Source organism: Urocitellus parryii, chromosome 16, assembly GCF_045843805.1.
Source record: "Urocitellus parryii isolate mUroPar1 chromosome 16, mUroPar1.hap1, whole genome shotgun sequence".
NCBI classification, from domain to species: Eukaryota; Metazoa; Chordata; class Mammalia; order Rodentia; family Sciuridae; genus Urocitellus; species Urocitellus parryii.
Window position 1 is genome coordinate 1,645,011 of NC_135546.1, and position 12,051 is coordinate 1,657,061.

At 51.9% G+C, this 12,051-nt stretch overlaps 1 protein-coding gene across 3 annotated transcripts in view; it reads left to right on the top strand.

The window, feature by feature from the left end:
• Eogt (EGF domain specific O-linked N-acetylglucosamine transferase) overlaps positions 1–7,713 on the top strand; it is a 29,650-nt gene extending 21,937 nt beyond the window's left edge. For all 3 annotated transcript variants that reach the window (XM_026392694.2, XM_026392696.2, XM_026392695.2), the window contains 4 exons: positions 1,114–1,175; positions 2,349–2,468; positions 3,756–3,858; positions 5,865–7,713. In XM_026392694.2, the coding sequence (XP_026248479.2) occupies positions 1,114–1,175; positions 2,349–2,468; positions 3,756–3,858; positions 5,865–6,011 (432 nt within the window). In that variant the 3' untranslated portion in view covers positions 6,012–7,713. The remainder of the gene's footprint in view (positions 1–1,113; positions 1,176–2,348; positions 2,469–3,755; positions 3,859–5,864) is intronic.
• The last annotated feature ends 4,338 nt before the right edge of the window (positions 7,714–12,051 follow it).

Genomic DNA, 12,051 nt, shown 5'->3' on the forward strand with positions numbered 1-12,051 from the left:
TGGGAATTGAAGGGGTTCTTTACTACTGAGCTATATCCCCACTTAGTTACTATATCCCTCACTTAGTTACTTAGCCTGACCTTGAACTTGGGATCCTCCTGTCTCAGCCTCTCAAATTGCTGGGATTACAGGCATGCACCCCTGTGCTGTGCTAGGCTTTGGTGTTTTTTATGATAATTAAGTAAAATGACTTAAAGTACTTACAAATGCCTGCATAGCTGCGTGGGGTGGCACATGCCTATGATCCCAGTGATTTAGGAGGCTGAGGCAGGAGGATCGTGATTTCAAGGCCAATCTCAGCAACTTGGGGAAACCCTGTCTCAAAATTTTAATAAAGGGGTGGGGATGTAAAAGAGTGGTAAAGTACCCCTGGGTTCAATCCCCAGCACCACAAAAAACAAACCAAAGACAAATGCCTGCCCATCAATGCGTTTTTGAAAGATTAGTTACGGTACTAGTGGTTCTGGGTGCTGAACCCTGGGCCTCCTGCCTGCTGGGCAAGCTCTCCCCACGGAGCTAAGCCAGCCATCTGGCACCCTGTAAACCCTGACACTGCTGTGGAGTGTCACTCGTGCCCCAAGGCCATGTGACACAGGGCAGAAATCATGGACGGCGGGACCCACAGCGTTGGGTCACTGTGGCTGCTGGGACCCAGAGAACCCTGGCCACGTTTTGGATACACGTCAATCATGCTTCCACACTTTTTCCACCAAAACATCAGTATTTCCAGAGCCTGGGCTCCAGGGTGTCACTGATGATTGGTTCTGAAATGAGACGGTGGGAAGAAAACCAGCAGAATGACTGGGACATTCTAGGTGGCGGCTAATACTGTAGCGGTGGGCAGTGGCATGTGGCACTTGCCCATGCTGAGCACCTGTGCCCCGGGCGGACTCCTTTCAGCCTCAGACAAAGCTCTACAAAGCTGGGTTTGGGGGCGGGCATGTTCAGAGGGTGGAGTCAGGATTAGAGCTCAGGTGAGTTCCGAACAGTGGCCCCGAAGGATACTTCTCACCTGAACGTTGCCATGTGCAAAAGCAAGAAGCTTCAAAACCAATGGAGGAAAGTTAGAAGGGAAGGAGGGAGAAAAGTCCCCACCGTTTCCCATTTTTCCAGCTCGCCAATAAGCTGAGGACGGTGCCTATGTTTGAAGTCCGGGTTGTGGATTACAAGTACGGGTAAGTGACAGCCCCAGGTGGCACACGCTGTCCCCGGCTGTGGTGATGGAGAGCCCTCTTCCAGGGGAGCCGTTAGCGCTTAGAGGCCTGGACGGGATGTCAGACCCCAGCGTGAACACAGGCACGGAGGTGTGGCGAGGGCCAGGGCACAGGGCATCTCTGTGCGGCCTCCTGGGCTTGCGTTGTGACTCCACGGTGTTATCCAGGAGAAGCGCAGACCCAGGTTTTCATTTGGCATTTCTCACTTAGAGCTTCATGGTTAGGTAGCTGGGTCCCTCCCCATTACATAATTTTGAAGGAAATGAAAATACTGATCTTGGGGCTGATGTTTGGCTCAAAATTTTGAGACAGGGTCTCCCTAAGTTGCTGAGGCTGGCCTTGAAATCACGGCTTTGGGCTGATGTCTGGCTCAGAGTTTGCACATCTGTCGGTGTTCAAAGCACCCACCTGCGGCAAAGGCAGGAAGGTACTCTGGTGGAATCCGAGGGCATTTCCGTGTGTCCAGATGGCACCCAGGAACTCGCATCACACAGGGGAAATTCATTTTCATTTTTAGAGAGCCCTCTTCTTACCCTGAGGTAGTTTCAGTTTGCTGCTGCCATGTGATGGCGTCTCTAGCCCTTCTAATTTCTTTTTCATGATAGCAGGAGCAGGCTCAGGCTCACAGCCTCGCCCTGCAATACCATCTACCTGGGTGTGAAGGATGCTTTTTTGATTATATCCATTTATATAATTTTGTTGATGTCATGCATCACTGTTTTTTTTGCATAAGGTAGCTATCAAGGTTCTTTTTAGAAATGAAAGTCCAAAAAGACCAGTGAGGGGTGGGGTTGTAGCTCCATGGTAGAGCACTTGCCTAGCATGCAGGAGGCACTGGGTTCGACCCCCCAGCACCACAGAAAAGTAAATAAATAAAGGAATTGCGCCCATCTACAGCTAAAAACATATTAAAAAATAAAAAGACAGCTTATAATTGTTGAATTATTAGGAAACTAAGTTGTTGATTACTAGAGTATGCTTGAAATTGGCAAAAAGAAAAAAAGAAAAAGAAAAAGTGAGGGGGTGGAGTGTGACTTCAGTCAGGAAAGGCACGTGTACACACGTCCCCAGGAGTCACGCGCCAGCCCAGGGCTCCTCCCTGCTCCTCACCCTCTTGTGTTCTGCACGTTACAGAAAGTTCGCGTTCTTGGATCAACTGAGGTTCACGCACAACACCGACATATTTATCGGGATGCACGGAGCGGGTCTCACCCACCTGCTGTTCCTCCCCGACTGGGCTGTGGTGTTTGAACTGTGAGTGTTGGGGCTTCTGGGGGGTGGCTAGTGCTGACTGTCACTCTGAGAGTTACAGGGTCTTCCCAGGCACCTGGTGCCTTGCGGGAGTCTGGGAGGTCCTCGGCAGCCTGGCGGTGTGCCTCTGAGCAGCTCACCTGCTCACCCCGGCTCGCTCCCCAGGGTGACCCCAGTTTCCTTCCTGCCTGCCTCTCCCACCGCGAGCATCTCCAACAGTCAGTGCAATGACTGTGTTGAGAGAACCTGAAGCTGAGGATGTACGGCTTTAGTTGGTCGAGCGCAGACTCAGCCTGTGCGGGGCCTGGGTTGCATCCACAGAACTGGAAAGCTTTTACAAAAGAGGGAATCTGTATGTCTCCTGCACGACCCAACCCTCGCCTGCCGCTTCCCCTAGTGCTTGCTGGCTACCTGCTCAGGAAGTCCAGGCCACGGAGAAAATGCTTGTCAGGGCGTGCCTGTACCTCGGTGGTCACCTTGGGACGTGGTCTTCCCTCCCGCAATGTGGTCAGCACCATGTCCCATCTTTGCTTCTGAACACTCTGACAGCAATCCCTGTTATTTTATTTCTCCCCCTCGTATCTGCATAGCTTGGTGGAATGGCTTCATTTTTAAAAGGAAGTGACTCGGTATTTAAACAGGAGGCTCTTACTTAAGAAGCCTTGTCATAAACTTCCAGCGCTCTGCGAGACGTTTTAAATGGTGTGTGTTGGAGAGGTCTCCAGATGGTTGTGAGTTCGATAGCAATGCATTTCTCCTAGTGGGGGCAGCAGGATGGAAGATGGGAGGAAGGAGAGGAACGTCACCAAGGAAAGGTGGACGTTGGCATCCTGAGCCTGGCATCAGGCTCCGCTTCCTGCCTGGGCTAGCTGGCTGCCTGACCTGGGGGCTTCCACCTGTGCAAAGACGTAACCTGTTTCAAGACAGTGTCAAGTTCACAGGCAGTGGGTCCCACTGAATAAGGCCAGTCCCCTCCGCCCCTTGATCTTACTCTGCTTTGTAAAGGTTAAGGCAAGCTTCTGAGAATTTATTTGTTGAGTTCGTTGTTTTGTTGTTTGTGCTGGACATCAAACCCCAGGCCTGGTGCATACTAAGCAAGCACTCCACCACTGAAGTACAGCCCCAACTCTGAGAATTTTAAAAATATCATCTTTTTCATTGTTGCTAACTGTTTACAAAAGCTTTTGCAAGAGCGTATTTGGGTGCTACGTGTCTTTTCCACATAGAAATTGTGGACCGGACAAAAAACCCTGGGCAAAGCCTGGTGTTGTGACACCCTTGTGTCCCCAGATATAACTGTGAAGATGAACGCTGTTACTTAGACCTGGCCCGGCTGAGAGGCATCCACTACATCACTTGGCAAAAGATGGACAAAATCTTTCGTCCGGAGAAGGTAAGATCCATCATTTTATTTTATTATTATTTTTTAAATGAATTTATTCATTGTAATTAGGTATATATGACATCAGAATGCATTTGGATTAATTCTACACAGTTGCACCATGACATTTCCTTTGTCTGGTTGTACATGATGTAGCGTCACACCATATGTGCAGTCATCCATGTACCTAGGGTAGTGATGTCCATCTCATTCCACCGTCTTGCTGCCCCCATACCCCTCCCTCCCCTCCCTCCCCTTTGCCCAATCACAGTTCCTCCATTTTTCCCATGCCCCCAGCCATTATGGATCACTATTTATTTATCAGAGAGAACATTTGACCTTTGGTTTTTTGGGATTGGCTCAGTTTGTACTTACATGATATTCTCCAGCTCCATCCATTTACTTGCAAATGCCATGTTTTATTATTCTCTTTTGGTGCTGAGTAATATTACATCATGTAAATATATACCACAGTTTCTTTATCCATTTATCTATTAAAGGGCATCTAGGCTGGTTCCACAGTTTAGCTATTGTGAATTGCAGCTTCTATAAACATTGATGTGGCTGTGTCCCTGTAGTGTGCTGATTTTAAGTCCTTTGTGTATAGACTGAGGAGAGGGATAGCTGGGTCAAATGCTGTTTTCTAAGGAAACTCCATACTGCTTTCCATATTGGCTGCACCAATTTGCAATCCCACCAGCAGTGTATGAGTGTGCCTTCTCCCCCACATCCTCGCCAACACTTATTGTTGTTTATATTCTTGATAACTGCCATTCTCACTGGCATGAGATGAAATCTTAGAGTAGTTTTGATTTGTGTTTCTCAAATTACTAGAGATGTTGAATATTTTTTCATATAATTGATGGTTGAATGTATATCTTCTGAGAAGCATCTGTTCAGCTCCTAAGCCCATTTATTGATTGGATTGTTTGCTTTTTTTGGTGTTTTTTTGAGTTCTTTATATATCCTGGAGATTAGTGCACTATCTCACATGCATGTGGCAAAATTTGCTCCCAAAATATAGGTTATCTATTCACATCACTGATTGTTTCTTTTGCTGAGAAGAAGCTTTTTAGTTTGAGTCCATTCCACTTATTGATTTTTGTGCTTTAAGAGTCTTGTTAAGGAAGTCGGGGCCTAATCTGATGTGATGAAGATTTGAGCCTACTTTTTCCTCTATTAGGCTCAGGTCTCTGTTCTAATTCCTACGTCCTTGATCCACTTTGAGTTGAGTTTTCTGCATGGTGAGAGATAGAAGTTTAGTTTCATTTTGCTGAATATGGATTTCCAGTTTTCCCAGCGCCATTTGTTGAAGAGGCTGTCTTTTCTCCAATGTATGTTTTCGGCTCCTTTGTCTAGTCTGAGATAACTGTATTTATGTGGGTTTGTCTCTGTGTCTTCTATTCTGTACCGTTGGTCTACATGTCTATTTTGGTGCCAATACCATGCCATTTTTGTTACTATTACTTTGTAGTATAGTTTAAGTTGTGGTATTGTGATGCCTCCTGCTTCACTCAAATAATTTTAAACAGTCTAAAGTGACTGCTTATTAAAATGGAGCGATCATCGAACATCAATAAACTGTTCTTCTCCAACTAGTGAGTTATCATATTAGGACATTTGCAAACTGGATAAAGTTCTAATATCTCTAAGACAGTTTTATGAAATCTGGGCAGAGAAAGGTCGAGTGGATCAACACAGCAGGACTTAGCAGCTGGTCCTCTGCTGTTTTGGGAAGTAAACTTTACCAGGAGTGGCCACGCTTGTGTTTGTATCAACTATGTCACCTAGGTCTGCCTGGGTGCTCAGTGGAGAGCTGAGTGACAGACTGGGTACCTATGGTCACATGGTCAGCAGGTGGAAGATGTTGATTGCTACTGGACTGTTCTAGAGTTTGCCGACCTCTGATGTGTAGCCTCAGTGAAAAGGGCTGCCCTGGGTAAAGTCCAGCATTTCCCTGGGTGTGAGGAAAGCCCACCCTCAGTAGTTTGTGGATCTGTGTTCTCTTGTTCCCACAGAGTGACCACCCAACTCTGTCTGATCACGAGAAGTTTAACAACTACTCTTTCGACGCAGAGGAATTCTTGCGCCTTGTCCTTCAGGCTGCCGACCAGGTACTGCAACACCCCAAGTGGCCGTTTAGGAAGTCTCACGACGAGTTATGAAGGCATCGGGTCTGTGGGCAAGAAGAGGGTCTGCCCGACACACCACCTGGCAACACAGCGCCACGGGACCTTTTCCAGGCCAAACTACTTCCAGGACGTTTGTGTTTTCTAGTCTTTGTTTCATGTGTTTGTTGTGTCATTGCTACAACAGCAATAACTTTGCACTGAAAAATGGACTTTTTTTATAGTTTAAAACTGGGTGATTGAGCTTTCTTCTTAGGAATACCAAAGTTTTCAATTTTCTCAGCTTTAAAAACTTGTAAATGTTTTTGTAAAATTTCTTGTGATTGTAACTGCAGAATATTCCGACCTGTTGGTATGTGGGCAGATTAAGAATGGCTCCTTTTGCTTGCCGTCATCTGTTGATAACACTGTCAGGAAAGGACACACACACGCACGCACATGCACACACATCATGATTTTCAGTGCCAGGCTACAGGAATGTCTTGCAGATCAGTGTCCAGCCTTCTCCAGGCTGTGAGCACTGAGCACCTGAGCGAAGCCTGCCACTGTGTTAACAGGTCCTCAGACATTGCATATCGCAATTACGTTTTCCTCAAAGTAACCACTCTGTGATAAACCCAATCAGTCCCTTGTGGCTGGTTTGCACTGACTCTTGTGGCTGTGGAGAGCGTCATGTTGAATTTGCAGGGAAAAGAGTGGTCTCCACTGTGCAGCTATCTGTGGCTGCATAAGTGTGCACATCCACTTAAAGCAGCAGCAAGTGTTCCTGTCTGTACAGATTTCAGTGGCCAAACACAGAGGTTTTCCCCTAACAAAATAAGACAATAAAAAGGTGGACATGTGAATTATCCAATCAAATGAAATCCATAAAAAAAAGTGATATTGATGAAAAAGAATACCAAAATGAAGTTCAACTCCAGGAACCGACTCATTACTTCCTGTTCATGAACTACAAATTTAGCTGTGAGAAGCTGTGGACTTTTTTTTTTTTGCACCCAGAATGTGAAGTTCACATTTAAGAACACTTGAGTCATCTAATTGGAGAGTAGTTACTTCTGTTTTTTAAAGTGGGGATTAGCAAATTACAGCAAAACGAAAGAGTGTTTTTTAAAATTTTAGAGTTGTTTAAAAAAAAAAAAAAAGAACATGCAAGGGAGAAGTGATGTTCCAAACAAAATGTTTGTATCTAGAACTTGACAGAAGTTTGCTGACCTTTCCTTTAAAGGACTAGCACAAGCTTCTAGATAGTGATATATATTAAGGTATCTGTGAAGAAAACAGTGCATTACTCTGGGGAAAGCTCCGATTTGATTCTGAAATGGTATGAAAGGAACGATAGCATCATGCATTTTTAAATGACAGGTATTGCCACAGTTACTGGTGTGGGGCACCAAGTCCCCATGTGGGAGGACTAGGTACCCGGCACCAGGCCCTGGTGTGCCCACATCAGGAAGGTAGAGACCTCTGAAACCGGAGTGACCCATTTATCTTCTTACCTGCTTTTACAACACAGTGGAAATGGGACTCCACAGACTATTGAGAATTTCAGAAATCTAGCCCAATTTCACAATAAAACTATTTGAATATTTAGCATTTAGAATACATTTTATACCAACAAGAATGTACATTTGACACTTTCGTTATGGAATTCGATCAGACTTTTAGGTGGGACCAAAGAAGGTCTTCAAGTTGTTATAATATTTAAAATGTCAAGTCTGGTTTTTTTTTTTTTTAAGACTTTGTAGGGGATGCATTTCATTGTCCATTTTGGGTATGGCTTTGGAATAAATTTTCTTATATTTCAATTAAACGGCTGAACCATTTTCATTTTCAGGGTTTCCTGTGTCTGAATGTTATCGACTTGCTTCTTCAACCTGGTAGTTGGTAGAATCTAAAAATTAAGGTGCTCACTGATGAATAATTCAGCTTAATCGAATATTATACCTTACGTTTATTTCCTAGCTTTCTAACTGATGCTTCCAGTAAATGTGGATGGAGCCACTGCCGTGTCCTAGCGCCTGTTGTAGGTTCTGGGGGAGGAGACAGACGGGGACAGCATTAGTACAACAGGGTGCCTGGCCCTGATGTGGGCGCGGAGGAGACCACAGCCAGAGAGGGCGGCGGAATGTGGGTGAAGCTGGCCCTGTACACGGAAGAAGGGGGTCAGCGAGGTCCTACATGAAGATGTCACATGGCAGGGCTGGGAGGAGGCGCAGAAGGGAGCAGCACAGAACCCCAGGCAAAGAGCATTCAGGAAGCCACACGTGCGTGGCCCTGGGGCAGCAGCAGCTGCGAGGCCAGCTGAGGGGAGGTGACTGGAGCAGAGGCTGAGACTCCCCTCAGTTGGTTCTGATAAACCTCGGAGAGATCTGGACCACAGGTGAAGACCCAGCTCTCCTAAAGACAGGGCAACTCCAGCCCATGCTGGGAATGGGCTGCCATGGTGGGTGGTGTGCTACGAGGTGCTTAGGATCAACACCATGGGGAGCTGGGGGGGAGGACTGGGGGGGTGCCGTGATTGAGCTGTGGAGCAGGCCCAGGTGAGCCTGTGGGGCCATCGTCCGCTCTGCAGTCCTTCCAAGGCCCCCAGGAGGCAGGGATGCCCACATCAAGAGGTCACAGATCAGGCCCTCTCCAGAAAGCCCTGCAGAGTTGGGCAGGGCACCTGCCTTCAACTGATAATGGAGCTGCCCTGGGGTCCATCAGCAGGGAGCGTTCACCCACAGGGGCCTCTGCCCTACAAAAGAGCCCCTGTCCTGCTGGCCCCTCCTGGTCTCCTACAATCTGGGGCAGGGCACGTGAGAAGGCCTGGCTCCGCCCCTCTCACAAACCCCGCCTCTCTCGCAATCCCCGCCCCTATGGAAATCCCGCCCCTCCCTCAGTCCCCGCCCCTCTGGAAACCCCGCCCCCCCTGGAAATCCCGCCCCTCCCTCAATCCCCGCCCTCTGGAAATCCCCGCCCCTCTGGAAATCCCCGCCCCTCTCGCAGTCCCCGCCCCTCTGGAAATCCCTGCCCCTCTGGAAATCCCCGCCCCTCTCACAGTCCCCGCCCCTCGCACAGTCCCTGCCCCTCTGGAAATCCCCGCCCCTCTGGAAATCCCCGCCCCTCTCGCAGTCCCCGCCCCTCTGAAAATCCCTGCCCCTCTGGAAATCCCCTCCCATCTGGAAATCCCCGCCCCTCTCACAGTCCCCGCCCCTCTGGAAATCCCCGCCCCTCTGGAAATCCCCGCCCCTCCCTCAATCCCCGCCCCTCTGGAAATTCCCGCCCCTCCCTCAATCCCCGCCCCTCTGGAAATCCCCGCCCCTCCCTCAATCCCCGCCCCTCTGGAAATCCCCACCCCTCTGGAAATCCCCGTCCCTCTGGAAATCCCCACCCCTCTGGACATCCCCTCCCCTCTGGAAATCCCCACCCCTTCCTCAATCCCCGCCTCTCTGGAAATCCCCACCCCTCTGGAAATCCCTGCCCCTCTGGAAAGCCCCTCCCCTCTGGAAATCCCCACCCCTCTGGACATCCCCTCCCCTCTGGAAATCCCCACCCCTTCCTCAATCCCCGCCTCTCTGGAAATCCCCACCCCTCTGGAAATCCCTGCCCCTCTGGAAATCCCCTCCCCTCTGGAAAGCCCCTCCCCTCTGGAAATCCCCACCCCTCTGGACATCCCCTCCCCTCTGGAAATCCCCACCCCTTCCTCAATCCCCGCCTCTCTGGAAATCCCCACCCCTCTGGAAATCCCTGCCCCTCTGGAAAGCCCCTCCCCTCTGGAAAGCCCCTCCCCTCTGGAAATCCCCACCCCTCTGGACATCCCCTCCCCTCTGGAAATCCCCACCCCTTCCTCAATCCCCGCCTCTCTGGAAATCCCCGCCCCTCTGGAAATCCCTGCCCCTCTGGAAATCCCCTCCCCTCTGGAAAGCCCCTCCCCTCTGGAAATCCCCACCCCTCTGGACATCCCCTCCCCTCTGGAAATCCCCACCCCTTCCTCAATCCCCTCCTCTCTGGAAAGCCCCTCCCCTCTGGAAATCCCCGCCCCTCTGGAAATCCCCGCCCCTCTGGACATCCCCTCCCCTCTGGAAATCCCTGCCCCTCTGGACATCCCCTCCCCTCTGGAAATCCCTGCCCCTCTGGAAATCCCCGCCCCTCTGGAAATCCCCGCCCCTCTGGAAATCCCTGCCCCTCTGGAAATCCCCTCCCCTCTGGAAAGCCCCTCCCCTCTGGAAATCCCCACCCCTCTGGACATCCCCTCCCCTCTGGAAATCCCCACCCCTTCCTCAATCCCCGCCTCTCTGGAAATCCCCGCCCCTCTGGAAATCCCCACCCCTTCCTCAATCCCCTCCTCTCTGGAAAGCCCCTCCCCTCTGGAAATCCCCGCCCCTCTGGAAATCCCCGCCCCTCTGGAAATCCCCACCCCTCTGGACATCCCCTCCCCTCTGGAAATCCCTGCCCCTCTGGACATCCCCTCCCCTCTGGAAATCCCTGCCCCTCTGGAAAGCCCCGCCCCTCTGGAAATCCCCGCCCCTCTGGAAATCCCCACCCCTCTGGACATCCCCTCCCCTCTGGAAATCCCTGCCCCTCTGGACATCCCCTCCCCTCTGGACATCCCTGCCCCTCTGGAAAGCCCCGCCCCTCTGGAAATCCCCGCCCCTCTGGAAATCCCCACCCCTCTGGACATCCCCTCCCCTCTGGAAATCCCTGCCCCTCTGGACATCCCCTCCCCTCTGGAAATCCCTGCCCCTCTGGAAAGCCCCGCCCCTCTGGAAATCCCCGCCCCTCTGGAAATCCCCACCCCTCTGGACATCCCCTCCCCTCTGGAAATCCCTGCCCCTCTGGACATCCCCTCCCCTCTGGAAATCCCTGCCCCTCTGGAAAGCCCCGCCCCTCTGGAAATCCCCGCCCCTCTGGAAAGCCCCGCCCATCCCTCAATCCCCGCCTCTCTGGAAATCCCCGCCCCTCCCTCAATCCCCGCCCCTCCCTCAATCCCCGCCCCTCTGGAAAGCCCCGCCGGGTCCATCCTTGGCCCTCGACGCCCGCCTCACGGAAGGTCGGGACAGGCCTACACGCTTGGCAGAGCCTATGGACTGGCGCGGGAGCCGAGAAAGCTCAGGCCTCGCTGACCAGAGCCCTGGACGGCCCCTGCCGCCTCTGTTCCAGGCCTATGGTGACCTCCTGGCCTCCCTGGGGGCACCTCTGGGAGCTGCCTGAGGAGGCCTGGCCGTGGGTCTGCGCCCAGCGCTCTGGTGACCGTGATGGAGCGGCGGAGAGCACCAGGTGGGTGAGGCTGCGGCGCCAGTCAGGCGGGGACCCGCGTAGGCACTGGTGTGGAGGGACCAGTGGCCAGGCCGGGCTCTGCTGCCCCTGCCCCGTAGCTGCCAGAGCCCGCGCCTGGTGACGCGTGGTCCTCTCCTCACGGCGAGGCCACCAGGAGCTGCGCAGGGCGGGGCATCGGCCCTGCGCCCCAGAGTCCCCAGCGGAGGCGTCCTGGGGAGGGCCTAGGTGGGCTGAGTCCCCACAGTTGCCACCTTTGTTCCTTCAGGTGTGCAGACAGGACGCTCTGTCCTTTGTGTGTCTCAGGCTCTGGTTCAGGGTCAGGGTCAGGGTCAGGGTCAGCTTTGTCAAAGCAAGAAAGGTCGGAAGGTGGATAGGAGCTTGTCAGCCGTGGCCCAACGCCGGGCCCCCCAGTGCCTCTCTAGACAAGGTGACATCTGGAGCCACTACTGGCCTCACCCTGCTAGCCTGACTGGTGGGTTAAGATGGTCACCCCCTGGGTGTGTACACCCAAATCCAAGCAGGACACTGGGAGGTGAGGGGATGGGCCAGGCCACAGACTCCTGGTGGTGGTCAAGGTCATGGAGGGACATGGAGCACCTGGGAGGAGAGTCCATGGGGCCAGCACAGGGGAGGGTGCCCATGCCCTCCCCCCACAGCTGCCAGTCTTCCCTGGCCAGGTACTCTAGGTTGGCAGGCTGGAGGAGTGGGGAGGTGGCCCTGGGGACAGCCAGCTAAAGGCAAGGGTGGGCGGCACAGCCCCAGCCCAGTGGCTCCCAGAGGAGGCTGATGAGGGCTGGAAGTACCCCCATTTGAGAGA